This window comes from Cydia pomonella, chromosome 1 (assembly GCF_033807575.1).
Source record: "Cydia pomonella isolate Wapato2018A chromosome 1, ilCydPomo1, whole genome shotgun sequence".
Lineage (NCBI taxonomy): Eukaryota > Metazoa > Arthropoda > Insecta > Lepidoptera > Tortricidae > Cydia > Cydia pomonella.
Window position 1 is genome coordinate 44,919,844 of NC_084703.1, and position 20,342 is coordinate 44,940,185.

Genomic DNA, 20,342 nt, shown 5'->3' on the forward strand with positions numbered 1-20,342 from the left:
TGTTATAAATACTTTGTTTCTAATTGCCAAAAATGTTCAATGTTGGATATTTTTGTATGTGAACATTTCAAATATTGTAAATTATGTGCTGATATTTGGTGCAACAAAAAAATACTCTTGCTCGGACCTGAAATCGGGTCTAATATCAGGTCTGATAAAGTGTGGAAATAACTTGTGCACTTAACTCTGTAATAGGGACCACGGTTTTTTTTTTTATTTAGTTCACCCAAATATTACCATAAATCTAAAAATTTTGATAAAATTGGATATTAACGCCAATTTTTACCAAATGTGTCGATTTGATCAGCCCGTCTAGATCGGCTTATTTCAGATACATGACGGGGCGATAAATCGGTTCGTGCCGTTCGTGGAAGCACTGTTTAATAGAAAATAAAATATTGTATACTGGCAACTCTGTTAATCCATAGACATTGTAGTTTCCATTCCGCCTTTGACGTCTCCTCCTTTTTCTTTCGGCCATTAACGCCGAAAGTTTGGTGTTCACATTGAGTCACGGATCCATTCGTGGCCCTTAGATCACTTATTTAAAATCCATTCAAGATGGTGCAGAAGAAGGTAAAACCTATACGTGTTTAGTTAAATAATATATTTTACGTCGAGATTTTGCCAAAACTCCACATTTCTTAAAATGTCGTCGGGGTCTACCTTGAAACTTGTTTCGCGTGATGATTATTCTCTCTACATGTAAGTCGTGTAACTAAGTGGTACCCGAAACTAGCTAGTTGGTGAATATTAATTATATCCCCAATTCATATTTCACGTGTTATTTCATTAGAATTAAAGTTTGCGTCTAAACACTGCGACATAACCTAGAAATAAACCATGATGTTAACTAGTCAATGAGTGCCGTGATTACACTATTTTATCACCAAGATCGCTGAAGAGCTGCAAGTTGAACACAGTATCTACAGTTTCCCTTCCTTTACTGAAAGTGTCGTTAATTATTTCAGCCCAAAAAGAAGGTCGGAAAGAAGATTGCGGCCGCTCCGCTGGTCGTAAAAAAGGTTGAGCCCAAGAAAGTAGTCAACCCACTCTTCGAAAAGAGGGCCAAGAACTTCGCTATCGGTGAGTGCTATCATTAAATTTACGTGTTTGAAACACAATGTGATCTTTAATATGACCAGTGATTAGTGAAATTATGGAAATGTATATTGTTTGGATTGAAACAACGTGGTCACATTGTTTTTCGAACCTAAACATTTGTTGGTTACTTCTACACATTTAGACTATGTGAATTGACTGGTGGAGTATAAATGTTTATACATACAAACCGAAAAAATACTTAAAATTAATATTTAAATTTGTTGTACTCAAACATGATTCTTTACTTCAACTAGTAAAGTCAATTCATATAGCAAATGTTATTTCCATGGATCTAAATGATGCAAAACAACAAACTGAAACAACCATGTGGTTGCAAATATTACGAGCTTTTTAACACTGATAAGATCCTAATAATTATTTATTGCTCTGGTTTGGTGACGATTAATTTATTTCCTTCATTGATGGAAGTTTGGATTGAATTAATTATTTAGGACTCTTCAACTACAGTAAAGGAGAATTATTTTAGCCATATGTATGTCGGGGAGTGGTTCATCATGTTTCTGCTGTGTTCCATTGTAGTGTGGTCAAATTTAATGAGCTGGTTCAAACCAATGAGGACTTATATTTTCAAAATTAAGGAAAATGTATATGTAAAAAGTAGTTCTCGTCCAACATCTTCCTAACCTAACTACTAGTGTTTAGGTTTATACTCACATCATAACTAAGTAGCTCTGTTATTTCATAAGATTACTAGTACTATAGTTGTGGGCTTGCAGTCTTGGCCGCCCTAGGCCCCAGCACCTTTCTATATAGGCTGCCACCCCTAATTAGGACTTTTTATACCCTAATGCCCGGGCCTACTCGAGCCTTAGGGCAAATCCAGCACTGTGTATAGTCTCTTCTTTCTTCTTTTCATCCTGTTACCCTCCACTGGGCTGACTGGTTCCTCCCACCCCATCTCCAATACACCCAGTCTCGCTCCACAGAACGGCATCAAGCAAATTTAGGGCGACCATGTTTCTGTTTGCTGGGCGTCTTCTCGGTCAGGGCCACTTTGGATAGGTGGGCGTTGCTGAGTATGTGTGTATGTGTGTGTGTGTGTGTGTAAGTGCATTGGTACATGTCAAAGACACCTATTTAATTAGTAATGCTATTATTTGACATACAGGTAGATGAAAACAGTGATTATGTACTTCATTCTGATTGTAGGTAAGCTGCAAAATTGCATGGCTGCTTTTTAAATGAATTAATTTGTTATGCATCCATGTAAATTTGCAGTGCAGGTATTCATAAGGTTAGGCTGTCAAAATGTGTACCTTAACATTCAGTCCAGCAATGCCTATAGATATCTCATATATGATCAACCACAACTGAATAGATGTTGCTGATCTGGATGTATTAAAGAAACAAATTTTTGTATAAGTTCTATGATTTTCTTAATTAATATACAAGTTTTGGTGTAGATGTTTAGTTTTTTCAGCGTTGGCTGACAATTTGTGATTTTAACACAATTCACGTAATTTAAAGTATGCTTAATTATGAGTTACTTATTACGAAAGAGAAGGTCTTACTGTTGGGGCGGTTTCAGACTAGCGTTTTATACGCGCATGTAAGCTTGTATAGACCAAATGCCGAAACAACCATATACGTGCAGAAAAATACACTAGTCTTAAACCACCCTTAATGGCATAGTTCACTATTTGTGGGTACTATTTTTAAGTCAAAAATGAATATTTATATAATTAATAATCATACCTATTCAGCAACACTGCTTAATTTAAAATGAATGATGCACTGCGCAATGCGATTTCATAAAAATTTATCATGAAATATTGGGTGACAATTAAAACTTATAATTCTCATAAATCCCTAATTTAGCAGTAGATGTGGCTAAGCAAGCCAGAGCCTATTGCATAATAAAACACAAACTTTAGCCATTAGTGATTATGTTTTTGAAATCACTAATAGTTTTAGCTTGTATTTTATTATGCAATAGGCCCCTGGTATCCAAAATGATCTACATAAATACTCTCCAAGCTAACCTTGCACCGTCTTGAAATAGAACACAAATATCATAAGCATTGACATTATCTAAGGATGTGCCTTATGGGTAATAAGAATGGGGCCAGTACAGTGGTGTCACACCCACGAATTCGAGTCAATCATGCAGTCTAACGCCACAACGCGATTGATTGATAAGTTCGCATCACGCGCGCGATTAGTTGCAACTAGTTGCGTTAGACTGCACTATTGGCTCGAATTCGTGAGTAGGCGGGTCCACACAGCTCCTGGGCTGGCTCCAAGGCCTGGGCTGAGGCACTTTTACACTGGCCGGTTTGTGCGCGAGGAAATTGCCTCGCACATACGTGCTCGCTCGCTCGCTCTATGTGGACCCGCCTAGTGACACCACTGAATTGCACCATTCTTAGTACCCATGGGGCCCGTCCTAGATATATGACAATTTTCATAGAAATTTGATATTCATGATGACATGGCCACACTTTGTATTTCCAAATACCATGCAGTAATACTTTGGTCCAAGTCTATGCTTCAATTATAAGCATATAATATAGCATTCAGATTATTTTGAACTGCTTAGCTACTTTTGTTAGTGTTCTTGGATTTGATTTATTACTAAAATACTCATACAAGGTATCGAAAGTGGCAGATTTCCTGTTATGAGTTAGTGAGTTTTAAGTATTCACTCAAATTTTAAGCACATGTGTACATAACCTCACTTTGCCAAGCAATCATTCACCAATTTCATTAATTCTAAGGCTTTGCGATATCCATCTACCTGTAAAAATAACTATACTGTGAAACAAGCAATATTTTGTATACAAATATTATCACCATAACTTGACTTCCTGTGAAACTAGTTTGTATTCTTCATGAAACCTAGGGCAGTTCAAAGTTTGGCACAACATACAAGGAAATAAGAAACTTTCTACGCTACTTCACTACAAAACTGTCTAAAATAAACTACTATGGTAGCACAAATGATGAAACACTCATGGTTTTAACCTCTCATTAGGTATGTAATCCTTTCTTCTGCAGTTATCTAGAAATTCATGACTTGGTGTGAAAATGGGGGTAAAATGCCTTTAAAAATTTTAAAGTCCTCTATCATTGACATTCATGTGATCCATACTGAACTCGACATACAACAAATAAACCAGAAGCAATAAATAACACTAAACTATAATACATCACAACATACTAGTCCAAACCACCAATAACCTGCTACCATCCCGCAGGTCAGGACATCCAGCCCACGCGCGACCTGTCCCGCTTCGTGCGCTGGCCGAAATACATCCGCATCCAGCGGCAAAAGGCGGTGCTGCAGCGCCGGCTCAAGGTGCCGCCGCCGATCAACCAGTTCACCCAGACCTTGGACAAGACCACAGGTGATTTATTTGTACATTAGCCTCCACTTTCTCTATTTTTCAGCCCTTTGGGGTTGAATGTTTAAAAATCGTTTGATAGTTGAGCTGTACATCATTTGAAGAGTTTTAAAATTTAGGCTGTGCAGTGTCAATCTCCATATAATTTCATACAACTGTCTCACTTCAGGATGACATTGTGTGAGGTCACACTGGTGCGTTGCGTCGCGTATTTTCATCGCAGTGTCGACCCTGCGTCACGTTACATATATTTTTTATGACATGCCACTGTTCTTCTACTAGAAAACTGGCCACCAAAATTGACTGCCATTTCTTTAAAAACGTCAATAAAGGGATTTCAAACATACACCATTTTTAATAAAGTTGTGCACTCAATAGAAATAAATCTTCATGAAGACCGCTCTGGCCTAGTGGGTAGTGACCCTGCCTATGAAGCCGATGGTCCTGGGTTCGAATCCCAGTAAGGGTATTTATTTGTGTGATTTTTTTTTTTTTTTTTAACTTTATTAAATAAAGGGGTTTTATCATGTTTGATGATGTCACCCCCATTGTTACAAATCAAAATCACAATTTTACCGTCGCTTAATTCCTAAATTGACAAGTTTGTACAAATCTTTAGCTTTTTTAGACAAAGGGTGTGCTAAAATATCGTTACATGTACCCACATTGAATATATTGATTTTATGCTTAATTATAAAAGCTTGCCTGTCAGCTTCGTTTCGGATACATTCCATCATAATGTGAGTAGCATCTTCTCTTGTCCCACATTCCGTACAGTTTTGTGAATGACTCTTGCGCATCAAAAAAGCAAAGCAGTTAAGTGGAATGTGTCCAGATCGAAGTCTGAGGGCTGTTACAATGTCTAACCTACCCATACCAGATCCTCTAAACCATGGCACTTGACACAGATTAGGTTGAATTGTTCTGTACCATATACCTTTGTTCAGAGACCTCTCATCGAAATGCTCCTTCCATAAATCTCGGCATTTAGAACGTACTATGTTTAGACAATCAGTATGGTATGGTAAACAATTACATACTATTCCTTCGGTTACAGCTTCCCTAGCAAATCTATCAGCAGATTCGTTCCCAGTTAGACCTACATGAGATGGCACCCATTGCAAATGTATCTTAATACTTGACTCCGACAACTCATTTAAAGTTTTAAGAATAGTATAGGCTATCGGTGCTCCTCGAAAGTTCGAGGTGCATCGAGCCAAATGTTGTAATGCACTTCTAGAATCCGTACATATAACAAAAATTCCGGTCTTAAATGATTTAACATATGCAATCGCCTCTGCCAAAGCTATCAATTCGATGTACATAATAGAAATATTTTCATTTATTTGAAGCTTTACACAACTATTTGATTGTGGGTCAAATATCGCAGCACCTGCACCATTTGCACATTTAGATCCATCTGTATAGAGAAAATAGGAATTAGGGTATTTTTTTCTTAAAAATAATTGACAATCTTCCTTTAAGGTATGAATGTCTAGCCTCTTTTTTGATATTTGCACACCTTCAATATACGGAGAGATTACATTGGAACCTTGCTCTTCTGTGTACCAGTATGTATTTGTCTATATAAGGATGTGCTTATCGTCGCCTAGTACCCATAGTACAAGCATTGCTTAGTTTGGGGCTAGGTTGACCTGTGTAAGATGTCCCCTGATATTTATTTATAAGTACCAATGAGTAATACGCAATGTGTCGACTCCTTAAAAAGTTTAGCATCCATAGATATATAAAACAGCCGTACATTCTAGACTTACAATATTCTTTACTTTTACATGATGAATATCCAAATGCAACTATGAATAATCTATGATTATCAAAAACAATACGAGCTTTTTAACTCTGAAGCATACATCCTCCCACCACCATCAATCATTGTACTATACCTCCACTAATTAGGTGGTTTCTGTTTCAGCTAAGGGACTTTTCAAGATCCTGGAGAAATACAGGCCCGAGACGCAGGCCGTCCGGAAAGAGCGCCTAAAGAAGGCTGCTGAGGCCAAGGTATGCACTAAAATGTCATACAAAGCTTCCTAAAACCAATCTTCTTATAGAGATAGGGTTGCCATCTCGAATTTCGCCAAACCCGGACAAACTATGACAAATCCGGGAAAACCTGGACGGATGGCAGTCCTATATAGAGATAATGTAAATTTTTGTGAAAAATTGTTTCTGTTATAGTGTAAAACACCTTTTTAGCTATAACGATGCCATTATGTGACTTTGTTTAGACATACTAACTGATATACTGTTTTTTTCTATCGAATTTGGCTAAAACTAGTAATATTTTTGCTCCTTATGATGTCTGGAATACATAGTTAAAATTAAAATCTGTTGGGTTTAATTGGCCCACAGTGTATGTATTTATTTCGCTCGGAAGTGAGTTGACAAAGGAGGTTGTTGTAGACAGTCTTCCCCATATTAACCTTATCTTAACCAATGTATAACTAAAAAAATCTGTGAGAGTAACACAGCCTTAGAGCATTTAACCAACCGGAGTTGCCATCAAGAGCTCTGTCGCAAACCTCGACCAATGACCATAGTCACGTCTACGTTACGTGCAAATAGACATTTGACGTGTCCTTTGCCCGCAAAAATCGGCAGACTTTGTACAGAGAATTACAGACAAAGCGTCAGTTGTAAGTACAGCACACCCAATTTCATATTTATTCCTCAAAATATGTGGACATGATGCATAACAACACTTCCTGAAGGCCATGACGACCTCTAACCACCAAGATCTCTGATGCCACCACTCCTCTCAACTCTCCCTCACATTCCACAACTCTCCACTAACCATCGTTCTTGTACAGGTCGCCAAGAAAGATGAGCCCCTGCCCAAGAGGCCCAACACCATCCGCTCTGGCACCAACACTGTCACCAAACTGGTGGAGAAGAAGAAGGCACAGCTGGTCGTCATTGCCCATGATGTCGACCCTATTGAGGTTAGTTAACTTTTACATTTTGATGTCTACGAACGGGCAGTACAGCTCCCTCGAGACCTGGGTGCACCCTGTATATTTTTAAAGATGATCCCCTGCCCAAGAGGCCTAACACCATCCGCTCAGGCACCAAAACTGTTACCAAGCTGGTGGAGGAGAAGAAAGCACAGCTGGTTGTCACCACCCATGATCTCGACCTTATTGAGACTCCATTAATAATTTTCATGCAATTAACTGGGAATTCGTTTCTAAGGTGCATGGCACACTGCATCCGATTCGCACGTCCGACGTGCGAACAGGATGTCGCTATAATACGTGCATAGCGTTGTCTCGCTCAAACATCGGAGCGACGTGCGAATCGGATTCAGTGTGCTATGCGGCTAAGCGTTTTGAGTGGCTAAATTACAGCAATATCTACCCACCCTGTGACAAATCTGTATATTTGTAGCTGTGATGTTAGAATTTCTTCACCTGAGGCTATTGAACAAGATTCACTAGCTGCATGAAGACCCTTGACTCTGAGCTACCAACAACCCCGCCTCCCACAATAAACCCTATCACCATAACCTTACGTGCGACATTTGCTTGCAGCTGGTCCTGTTCCTGCCGGCCCTGTGCCGCAAGATGGGCGTGCCCTACTGCATCGTCAAGGGCAAGTCCCGCCTTGGCGCTCTCGTGCACCGCAAGACATGCACATGCTTGGCGCTCACACACGTTAGTATCATTCATAGTCGTATATTATGTTTTATTTGAATGTAGGTGATGGAGATTTTTAATTTGAGCTGGTTAACACTGACAGCCATCTTTAACGGTGAGAAGAGCGACAAATTTAACCCTTTGAAAGCCTATTGTGCGTAAGGGCTTGTGCACAAATCACGTGAGGTTTTTTTGGCTACTTTTTGACCCCCCTCCCTCTTGGTGATATTTGATGAGGTTCTTGGCGATTCGCTATGTGCAGGATTGTCATGCAACCTAGCGTCCGCAAGTCTAGGGGAAAATGGGTCAATTTACTAAATCTTGTAAAATTACTCCAAAACTATAAACTACCGAACAGCTTTTGATACGACTTTCATCGATTCAATAGAGTGATTCTTGAGGAAGGTTTAGGTATATAACTTGTTAAGGTTTTGTGTAAATCTATAATGATGTTGTCAGAAAAAATCACGCTGGCTAGGAGCTTTAATCGAAAACGCTGCTTAACCTTTTGACCGCCAAAGACGTCATATGACGCGCGCGGCTACAGCCCAATATCAACCCTCATGCGTACCGACAAGGTTCACGATTACGCGCCGCGTGCAATAGGCCTGGCGTTCAAAAGGCGTTCTGTTTGAGCTATAACAACACAATGTATGGTGGGGTTGTCTCTCTTTCATGGGTCTACAAAAAAGTTCGCGATGTTGAATGTCTTATCTTTTAAGGATTCCTTACCATACCCATTCTTAACTTCTAGAAAAATATCACATAATATGTGGCATTTGCAAAGCTACATACACGGATACAGTATTAATAATTATTAAATTAAATACGTTAGTTATATTAAGCATTTCATGCAGATTATAATGGTCCCTTACACCATACAATTTAAAACAATATTTGAGGAGTAATCGTAAATTAAAGTTTCATTTTGAGCCACATAACTTGTACGAAATGTTAAAGACGCTTTCCGAAGTCAGTTAATTTTTACCACCTTATGCGGCCGGGATCGCTTTACTTACCCTCACCATGCACTTCGCACGTAGCTTAAGTACTAGGCGTCGCGTTAAAGGCTTACGTCATAAACATTAAAATATTACAGTGAAAGAATTATTTAATTAAGGCAAAACTTATGTCTAGCATCATTTGAAATTAGCCATCATACCAGATTTAATCACTCAATTTCTTTTCTAAAGTTATGACATGATGATTATGTTATTTGCTATCTGAGTGCCATGATGTCAACTCATCTACCACCAATAGATTTATCTGAGGCGTCCCCTACTTAACCTGTACCCAACCCTCCTCGTACAGACTGTATCATTTGTTTCCCCCCCAGGTGGAGCCGGGTGACCGCGCGGCGTTCACCAAGGCCGTGGAAGCCATCCGGACGAACTTCAACGAGCGGTACGAGGAGCTGCGCAGGCACTGGGGCGGCGGCGTGCTCGGCAACAAGTCCAACGCGCGCATCGCTAAGCTGGAGAAGGCCAAGGCGCGCGAGCTCGCGCAGAAGCAGGGTTGACCTGAATAAACATTAATGCGTAGTCGTTGTTTTATTTCGATGGTTATAACTTATAATAGGAGTATAAATATAAATAAGTAGTCCGCTGTTAGGCAAAGCCCAGTATAGTCTGCTAAGCCATAGAGAAATAAGTAAGCAAGTGTGCTCAAACACTTCTTTTCGTAGCCGACATCTAGCGTCAAGTAGCATTAGTAATGCTACTTGCGATAGATGTCGCGACGAACGAAATAAATGCTCAACAGTTTTCAGCTAATATAACCGGAACTCTATTTTTATTTAACTCATTCTGCTATTACCAATATTACAATAGTAGTTGTAAATTGTTGAGCAATACACTTCGCCAGTGAAAGAATAGGCGTTCTAAAAAAATTTAAGCATTTGTCGAAAGATGGCAGTAAATCTGTGGCTACAAATTTTCTTTAACAATCCACCTCTATTTCAAATTCTCTTTGCGCGTAGCTTAGCCAGAGAAAAGAAAAAGGTAAACGATTAGACGCCATTTTAATGAAAAACGCGTCAGTCAAAACAGTGACTGTCAAGGGCCGTATGTCTATGGGGTCTCCTCACTCCTCACCAAGGCCGTGGAAGCCATCCGGACGAACTTCAACGAGCGGTACGAGGAGCTGCGCAGGCACGGGCGGCGGCGTGCTCGGCAACAAGTCCAATCCAAATACCGAGCTTTTTACGCTTGTTCGAGTCCTAAACGAAATCTGTGCTTGATGCTTGTGTGTTATTTTACTTATTCGTGAATCGTGATTTATTATGAACGAAATTTCTTAGTGGTGTGAATAATTTGTGTAGGTCATAATGTGTACTTAATTTCAAGATGCTGATCGAAGTCAGTAGTTCATTGCAGATTTCTGAAATTCCAATTTACACATATACGGCTGGTTAGCAGTTAATCGAGCTGGGGTGAGTTTGCATCTTATTTGAGCACTTCTAAAGTAATATAGGGCCACGAAAACACGCTCCAAGCGAGTACTTACGCTCTATATTTACTCTGGGAGCTTTAACCAGCATACATCTGCCGTCTCACCCGCTCAGAGCGTTTTTTGGTCTTTCATGTAAGGTTAAGTCTGCCCTCTCACCGAGGCGCAGATGAGAGACATGCGGGAAGCATCCATCGGAGCGAAGATTCCTGCACGTCTTCTCTCATATTTCATACTTCATTTAATACCAGACGTAATAATTCACCAATGAAAACGCACAAATATTAACGTTGTTTTCATGCTAGGCAAGGCACGCTGCTGTAACTAAGACTAGGGGAAGTAAGGGGTGCCATAATGAATAGAATCAGGCGTTACTTTGCGGAAATCAAAATTAGATAATCAAAACAAATATTACTGTGCTAATTCGCGAAAAGAGTCGATCAGTGCTTTTTTTTTTTTTTTTTTTTTATTTTATTTTGATAGGTACAATAACACAATGCAGGCAACAACATTTTATAATATTCCATATATAAGTATCTTATACACTACCCACACCACGATTACAATTGTACACAACACAACCACGGAACAATTATTAAGCTAAATACAATTTTTCACTATAAAATCTTGTTATTAAAGGCAGTAAAGAATATAGTAAAATATAACAAACTGTTACGATAAGATATTTACTTACAATTTTGGGACAGCAAAACATTTTTGAACTTAGGTAAAGACACGTTCAAAATATCTAAATCAATATCTAAATTATTATATACACGACACATTCTAAAGACAGGCGCATTATTGGATACATTGTTATTAGAAACCATAGGCAAGGCAAACAATTCTAGATTCCGTGTTCTCTTATTGTTGGCTCTAAGTGAAACATAATCCATGAGGTTACTGTCGAGACCACCATGCACAATTTTATGAAGTGTAACCATATCAACGACATCGCGTCGGGACGATAGTGATTGTAAATTATATGCTAAAAGTCTATCTGAATACTCAGGAAGCGTTCGGCGTGTTTTAGTTTTAGTGGAAAGATATCGTAAAAACTTTGCCTGTATTGATTCCAATCTATCAGAGTGTGTCTTATAAATTGGTTGCCAAACCGACGAGCAGTATTCGAGCGTAGTTCGAACTAATGAGGAGTATAGAACAATTAGGCTATTTGGCCCTTTGAAAGGTTTAGCAGTTCGCTTGATAAAACCAAGCATGCGATTACATTTTGACACCATATGCTCATAGTGACAACGGAACGACAGTTCACTATCCAATAATACTAGGGTGACGGCACCAGTAATGGACACGGCACCAATTATGGACATTTTTTTCGTTGATCGAATTTATTAAGCAACTGTCCCGACATTTTTCAACTGGCAACACTAAAGCATAACCAATAGACGTTTGAGCTGTCATTTTGACACACGTCACCAAAATCGGCCATTTTGTTCTTAGATGGCTGCGAAGTCAAAATTCGTTACGCGCGGTGGTAATAAAAATCCGTTTTTATTATTGAAATCGTTAAGGAGGTGAGTACATATTTTTGCATGGTGTTATCTTGTGTTGTGTTGTAATGAGATTTGATGTTTTTTTTACTGAATAATACTATGTAGCAAGTAATTTGAGCTAAATTAAATATGTCCAATCACAGCAATAACTTTTTTGTGGGGTTTGTTCATTACTGGATTCGATATTTTAGGAAATTCAGTAATGGACAAGTGTCCATGCTTAAGTTTTTTTTTACTTTTTTAGTTTATTGTATTAAATTATTTAATTCGTTGCACTAAACATTTGGGTTGAGTTGATTTTGTGACTGCTCTTTATTTTCCAATAATGGACGATGTCCATAACTGGGTATTTTTAGTTGTTCATAATTGGGTTCTTTGTTTCTTCTTAGATGGCACCGAAGAAAAATTATACCCCCGCTGAAAGTGATGATAGTGTTTTAAGTAATTCTGATAAAAGTAGAGAAAAATCTCAGGATCCACAACCATCAAAAAGGCGCAAAATCCCCTTGACGAAGCAAGGTACAAAATCTTCTAAACGTCCTCGAAAAAATCTGAAATGCAATAAAAGTGATACAGATTCTGATGATGAACCTTTAAGCAGCTTAACAGCAAATAAAAACTCTGCCTTGGTAGTTGCTAAAGGACAATTTGTCATAGTCAAGTATGAAGGAGAATATTTTCCTGGAAAAACTGAGGATGTCGACCATAACCAATATGAAGTAAGTACCATGATATTATCAACTGGAAACTCTTTCAGATGGCCTGACAAGCCTGATAAAATCTGGTACAATGCTGGAGATGTTGTGGAACTTATAAATACCCCGTTGCCTCTTAATAATCGAGGCTTCTACAAAATTAAAGAAATGGAGAAGTATTTGCCAAATATATACACCTAGTTATCTAATTCATTGAGCTTTATATGGATCTCAATAAAATAAGTCATAGTATGTGGAATATTTGTAGAATTCTCAGTATTAGTATGTCTAAACCGATAAGTGAGGCTGTTAGATTCCTAAATAGTAAAACTGTTTTGACGTTTTTATGCAGAGATTTATTATTATGTTTGTAATGCTCTATTTTTGCTAAGATTCAAATTAGTACAGATAGATTAGATGATAATATTGTTTAACTATATATATAATTGTGAAAATGTGATACTTCTTTTGATTATATTGTCAAACGTCCGTAGGTACAATAGCATGCCTAACAAGATATTAAGCTTTTTTGATAGTTTTTTTAATATTTTATATTGTGCTTTATGATTATTATATTGCTAAGATTCTAATTTCTTGCCTGATAGATCTCAGTTGATTAGTGTGTTACCAATTCTAAGCTGCAGCTGCTGGCAAAGAGGCAAAGCCTCAATAAATGTTTAAAAATTACTGAAAACCAGATGGTTGATTTTAAAGTCTGATAGTATAACTTGGAAATCTAAGACTGATCATGTTGAAAGTTCAAATAGCGTTCAAATATTACCTAATAATAAAAGTTGATTTGTGACATCATTTGTTTCATTTATGTGTTCAATACAAAAGTGTCCAATAATGGATGTTCATAATTGGGTCCATGTCCATGACTTGGTGTCCATTACTGAATTTTTGATGTCCATCAATGGTGATTTCGTAAATTTCAATTTATATATTTTTTATTAATTATATATTAAACATACAGGATTTTCGGTTTTGTTTCAATATTCCTCATGTATTTGAGTGCCGAAAAAAAAATCACCATTTTTGTATCGTCAAAAAACATCCCATTTTTAAACGAAATTCTAATTTAGTGCGCTTAACATGTCCATGATTGGTGCCTTCACCCTACTATACCCCGTTATACTTAAGTACTTGCGCATTTTCACATGCAAATAATGTTCCCGCCCTCCCACCGCAAAAATAAATACGCATTTAAATATAATAACCACCCACCACCGAAAGTACAAAACTGGACGTGTTTCGCCTCTACGAGGCATCCTCAGGAGATGTTGACGGTCCAAAGTCCGACGACTGAAAGTTCAGACTTGCGTATTTATTTTTAGGAGGGATTTAAGTCTCCTTGGGTCAGAGGAGTAGGGTTACAGCCGGCGTAGCTTTATTTGACGTTCATAAGCGCATTGTAATATGTCTACTAGGAAAAAAAAATCAGTACATATGATGCTACTTTTCCGCACTAGTGCGTAAAATAGCACATTATGCAACTATGTCGAAAATTTTAAGAGCCATATGTACTGAAAAACGTACGATACACGTGCGAATAGGTAATTCGCAACTCAAGTCGATTTAAAACACTCCTTCCTATTTTTCGCACTTGTATCGTAAATAACAATTTTAGCGATTATTATGGAAACTGACCAGAGCGCATTCTTTTTACCCTACCTAGATCAAATTAGCAACTAGAAATGTGGAAGACAGACTCGAAGCCAAATCCAGCATATCAATAGTACATTATTGCAGAGGACAGGAAAGGCAATTCGTGAATGAGTTTCGATTTTGTCGGGCGAGGTGAAGCAGAGTCCGAATAAGAAGACGAATCCACGAATTGCTGTTCCTGCCGAGGCATCTATAGTGCTTTTCTCTAAGCATGCGAGGAAATAAGGCAAAATAATTATAATTTAAGCATCAACCAGCACTCAAATCGAACCTTCACATCAAACACGTCAAAAACAATTTCCCTCTATAATTATTTAAAAAAAGTTAGAGGCACAACTTATTCTGCCATTCAGTACCATTGCATTCAATATAATTGTGCAATATAAGCTGCATGTGTAAAATTACAGCTGAATGCAAACGATTCATAGCTAATTCAGGCCAGTAATGCGTTTATGAATAACGCCATTCTATTAGGTACTGTAAGAGTAAATTCTTATGCACCTGGAAGCTTATGTGTACCTTTTATGAAGTCTATTTTTGTATACAACATTTTATAAAAGGCTGCCACAGGTGCGTTATCATATCTTGGCTTGACGTATTTCTCAACCCTTCTTTATCTTATTTATTCCAAAGTGAACCTTCAGAGTCGGCAACAAGGTTCAATTTTGAATGTAAATAGTAAATCCTTAAGGTACACAGTATTCGATTTTAAAATTCATTTCGCGATGCTAGTGATATATGGTATGGACGTGCAATGTGCCATATGCTTTTGTTATTTCTTGTAAATACGTAGTGGATTTTTACCTGATTCGGAAAAGGATCTTTTGCTCGTATGTTTGATTGAATTTAAATTGTATTATTGTACCGAATACAAAAGCTGAAGCTGAATGTGTTTTAATTAAAGATATAAATGGAAAAAAATAATCGCCTCGGGCAAGATTCGAATTTGTGACAGGAACACCGCACCGGTCGGCCGCTTTTTTAACCGATTGAGATAGGCTCACGGCCGCAATGATACCTGAATGCCTACCGCGAACCACGTTCGACGTGTTGCGTCTCTGTTGCACTTGTAAATTCGTACTTAAGTGTGACAGAGAGGCAACACGTCGAACGTACAGGTGTAGTTCGCGGCAGGCCCTCTGTACTATTGATTGATTAGGTACTTGTATTTGTTCCGTGTTTGAGCACTACATTCATGCAGCTCTGTAAGTAAGTAAGTAAGTAAGTTAGTTGTAGATTAGTTTTCGTACATACGAGTAGTAGCCTCAAACAAGAGCAATCGTAAGATATCTCTGAAAAATCCCAAATTTTTTTTTTTAGATTGGTTTACAATGTCACATATTTTATTGAATGTAGTAATTAAGTAGGTAAACTAGGTATACGCTATCGAATGGCACCACTCTTTTTCTAAATACGTCCACGGACTAAAGTAAATACCGAGCATAAGGCTTATTTCAGCTCCGAATGCTTGGTTTCTAGCGCAAAATCAGCGCCACCTCTGTCAACGGTACATGCGATTCCAAGTAATAACTGTGTTCCTAAACATCGATAAAATCTATGCATATAGCTATTATCTAGTTGTAAAGATATAAGCCAGCGCGCCATAACACTTTCCGTTACATCTGGGGGCCTACCGCGAAAACCGAAATTCGCCAATTGCGGGGATCTTTCTCTTTTACTCTCACTAAGACGTAATTAGAGTGACTGAGAAAAATGCCCGCAATTGACGAACTTCGATTTTCGCGGTAGGCCCCCTGGTTTTAGACCCGGCTTCGACCCTTTCGGGTAATCGGGAAGTTTCACACACGTTTCATTTGCAAATAACAAAAACATTCAAAATTGCACGATGTTAGGAACCCTCTGAACGCGAGTCTGACTCGCAAATTGTTCGGCTTTAGTTTATTATAAACGAAAATTCTACAATAGGTTTGTTTCCAATTTTTTGAAACGCTTGTATTACATTCTATATTAACTAAAAGTTGCCCTAAAATTCAACTTTTATACTAAAAACTGCTTTAAATATGTTAAATTAACCAAATATATTATGACAGATGCTTTCGCGCCCAAAACGCTCTTTGTAAATTGTGTGACGTCACAGTTTACGGTTTGACACATAACTACATACATAACTAGAAGATACGAACTGTCAACTGACATCTGTCATTTGTTGTTTATCCCCTAACTGTCAACAGTGTCAATCCGAGAGTTCAAAAATTCAAAATTCAAAATTCAAATTCAAATTCAAAATTCAAAATTTTATTCTGCAAGTAGGCCTCAAGGGCTCTTTTACAAGTCAATACAACATTTACAGTAACATCATATAGTGACATGAAAAATACATAACAACATTTTATAAATACAACAGCCAATACCTGGGTAAACATTACATTATAATAATCTTAAAATAAATAATTACTACAATACAATAGAGATGTATAGTCTCTATGGTTAAAAACACATTAAATCTGGAGATGTAAAAGGTCCCCAATGTCAGAGTACTAATATTAATAAAATTTGGAGGTGTAAAGTCTCTCCAAGTGTCAAAATAAAATTTATACTAAATAAATAAACCGCGTCTGGACTGTTAAACTAGCAGTCTCATAAACTAATGCTACATTCTGTACATAACTAGTATGTACCAAGTCAAGTATATTATACAATATGACAGAGACGTATAGTCTCCACGGTTAATACATTAAGTTTGGAGATGTATAAGGTCCCCACGGTCTGAGAAAAATAATAATACACAATAATAAGATTTGGAGGTGTAAAGGTTCTCCAAATGTCAAAGAATAAAAAAAAAAAAATATTGTATGAAATACATATTTCACGTCAAGAGACTGTTAAGCTAACAATCTTAAAACTAGTTCTACAGAATACATAACTACTATGTATTTAATATGTCAATGTCATCATCAAAATAACTAAAACATAACAAACATTAATACATAAGGTTGAACAGCTAGAAACAACAGCGCCATATGCCTCTCCGGGACACTGCACGCAAAACTATTACAGCTTTTGAGACTGGAAAATATGGTCATTACAGGTCCCCTAAAAGGAGTTTAATATGTTCTTATAATCCAAAAGAATTTATTGGGATACAATTCTGCCCTAAGATTTGTAGATGGAAACAATCCTATTGGTGCTCATGACCTAGCGGTCACTAAAAATATCCTTTGTTTAAAATTTGTTTCGTCTCCAAGTAATATAATAATAAATACCTACACACTTATAAACAAAAATTTGGTGCGATCACTAGTATGTGGGAAACTCATTGACAGTTGAATTTATCTATGTAGTCCTACATTCATTACATGACAAATAGCATGACATTATGCCCCCTAAAATTCAACGTATTTTTATGCATAACATTAATATGTGCCTACATACTTACATGTTACACATACTGCCAAAATCTACTCTTCCCGTACGGCGGTAATAAGTTTCCAGCAGGTTTATTCTCTGTTTTACGACCGAAATAAAGAAATTTCGTCATTCCTGCGCTGACTTCGCAACATGTGGTTGAAACGTTGCCTGTTTTTATGCGTTGGTAAGAAATATTGCACCGTCACATAAATTCTGCTCTCTTTATTTATTTATAAATACGCATAGCATTATATTTTTTTATTATTTGCAAACAACGATAGTTGTAAATGATTTACATATATATCTATTATTTAAGTACCTACTTAAATGCTTTGAAAATGTAAACACCTAAGTAGTGCTATTTCATTTAGTTTACTTATTGAACCGACCGATACACTAATTTAAATATTTAATAGCACTTAGGACATTTTAAAGGTTTTTTAGAATGTTTTTAATAGACTAAGCACGTTTTTGGAGAGTTGCGATTAAGAGGGTGGGGAGGGGGGAAGGGGCAGAGTAGAGGGAACAAAAGATATAGCTAATAAATACGGCCAAAAACAAACAAGGAGCTCCTTCTTTCCGAGGAGAAACAAAACCACAATCAGTAGTCTCAGTATTTATATTAAAACCTTACTTCCAGCGCTCACAGCAGCAGCAGTCAAAGTTGACCTCCAAGGCTCCCTAACCCTAGGTTCAGAAGTCGCCGATTTCCTGGCGCACAACTTTCAAGAAGAGTTCCTTGGCGGCGTCAATGCACGGAGAGCCAACACTGACGCCCTAGAGGAACTAATCAAAGTCGTCAAACACATGAGACCTTGCAAAGATTCCTCCGTCTGCACGCCGAAATTAGAAAAGCTCATAATCGAGTACGTTTCTGATCTGACAACCGGCATAAAGGCAGTTTTTGACGACGTTTTGGAAGATGAGCTTTGCAAAGTTAAGTATTTCCAGAAATGTCTGAAGCACGTTAGGAAAGTTGTCAGAGACGCTGCTTCAGACGCTGATGAGGTACACAGATGGATTAATATTCTTAAAAAGATAAGTGGTGTTTATCTTGAACAGGGGGTGTTACTTGCTAAACAAGGCTTAGATAATGCTGATAAAAGGGAGCAAGCAACTAATGCTCTTAAACAGCAACTGGTTTTTAAAATAACTGATATTGAGAAGAAATATGAAATGATACTTTGCAATGAATTCCGTTTATGTCCATATCAATTCGACGCTACTATATATGTGCAACTCTTACTTAACTTAATAAGGAATATGAAGGAGAATAATGTAAGATTATTTTTGAACCAATTCAAGAAAAAATATCTACACGCCCCCATGTTCAAGGAAGATGTTATAATGAAGAAGAATTTCGAGGAGGTCTTAAAAGAGATGTTGCTAAACAAAACAATAGAAACAAAAGCAATTGTATTATCTATAGCTGATGTAGTTCAGAAAAGACTAGCAGGAACGCAACCGAGGGAAAGAGATGTTAGGTTACTACAGATGATTTTATCCGATATGGACCATATTTATGTAAACAACAAAGATGAACATATTGAAAAGTTCTTGGATGTCGTAAAGGATTGGTTGAAGAGCAATGATGATAACGCCTTGGGAGATGGAATGGAGGTTTTTTACAATAGTTTGGCTTCGCACTTTTTAAATCAGCCGAGTGAAATAATGTTTAAATTGCAGACTGTGGCTCAAGTATTTTTAGAAGTCACAGCACATTATACTCCGCCTGCTTCCAGATAAATAAATTAACCAGTTGACATGGTTCTTCTGTTTATAACATCTACCGTCAAGGTATTAAATATTGATACGGGCAAAGTGCCAAAAATATGTATACACGACCTTTTTGCCTATAGATTAAGGTAGTGTGTACATATTTTTATCACTTTGTCCGTATCGATATTTAATACCTAGACTGTACCTACTTATATTAGCTTCAAAGAGTGTCTTTTTTTTACGATGCCAGTCCCAATTTTCCATCCATTGTGTCGGTCGTGTCTTTCTATGATATCAAGATATTTTAGAGCTCCTTTACACGATGTCCCAGCGTAGGCCAGTCTAAGGGACGCAGCTATGCGGCGGAATGAGATAGTAATATCACTTACTCCCTCTAACGCATAAATGCGTCTCTCTTGGACTGGCCTGCGCTGGGCCACCGTGTAGAGGAGCCATTAAAGTTAATACTTACCTACTACATAATTGGTAGTGTACATTGTTTCTTTGGCGTTTACGAGTAAACTACTCCTCAGTTAGGTACTTGTATTAATGATAGTCTGTCGTATGAACAGAATGAGTTACAGTCGCTATTAGATATATCGGAGCAGCCGAGGTGCTCCAAAATATCTGAAGTTCTCTAACTCATTGAAATGAGGCACTCTAACGCCTTGACAATAGAGGCGTGTTCAGATATTTGTAAGCACCTTGGCCGATCCCATATATCTGACGGCGACATGCATGCATATTTTTCATTTTCTATATGGACCACAGTGTATGAGGAGGACATTGATCGGATATTGAATC

At 37.7% G+C, this 20,342-nt stretch overlaps 2 protein-coding genes and 2 non-coding genes across 4 annotated transcripts; all 4 read left to right on the plus strand.

The window, feature by feature from the left end:
* The first annotated feature begins 416 nt into the window (after positions 1-416).
* On the plus strand, positions 417-9,666 carry LOC133524649 (large ribosomal subunit protein eL8). The gene is made up of 7 exons (XM_061860774.1): positions 417-576; positions 972-1,086; positions 4,323-4,472; positions 6,403-6,491; positions 7,301-7,432; positions 8,021-8,143; positions 9,462-9,666. Exons 1-7 carry the CDS (start codon positions 562-564, stop codon positions 9,642-9,644), a joined length of 807 nt encoding a protein of 268 aa, XP_061716758.1. The 5' UTR covers positions 417-561; the 3' UTR covers positions 9,645-9,666.
* Positions 1,396-1,470, plus strand: LOC133530128 (small nucleolar RNA SNORD36). Its single transcript, XR_009801260.1, has one exon. It is a non-coding gene; the product is annotated as a small nucleolar RNA SNORD36 (small nucleolar RNA).
* Positions 6,257-6,338, plus strand: LOC133530132 (small nucleolar RNA SNORD36). The gene has a single exon (XR_009801261.1). It is a non-coding gene; the product is annotated as a small nucleolar RNA SNORD36 (small nucleolar RNA).
* An 8,180-nt stretch (positions 9,667-17,846) lies between the features above and the next one.
* LOC133529745 (uncharacterized) lies at positions 17,847-19,582 on the plus strand. Its single transcript, XM_061867547.1, has 2 exons — positions 17,847-18,003; positions 18,460-19,582. The coding sequence occupies exons 1-2, from the start codon at positions 17,970-17,972 to the stop codon at positions 19,563-19,565; spliced, it is 1,140 nt and encodes a 379-aa protein (XP_061723531.1). The 5' UTR covers positions 17,847-17,969; the 3' UTR covers positions 19,566-19,582.
* Positions 19,583-20,342: the final 760 nt, after the last annotated feature.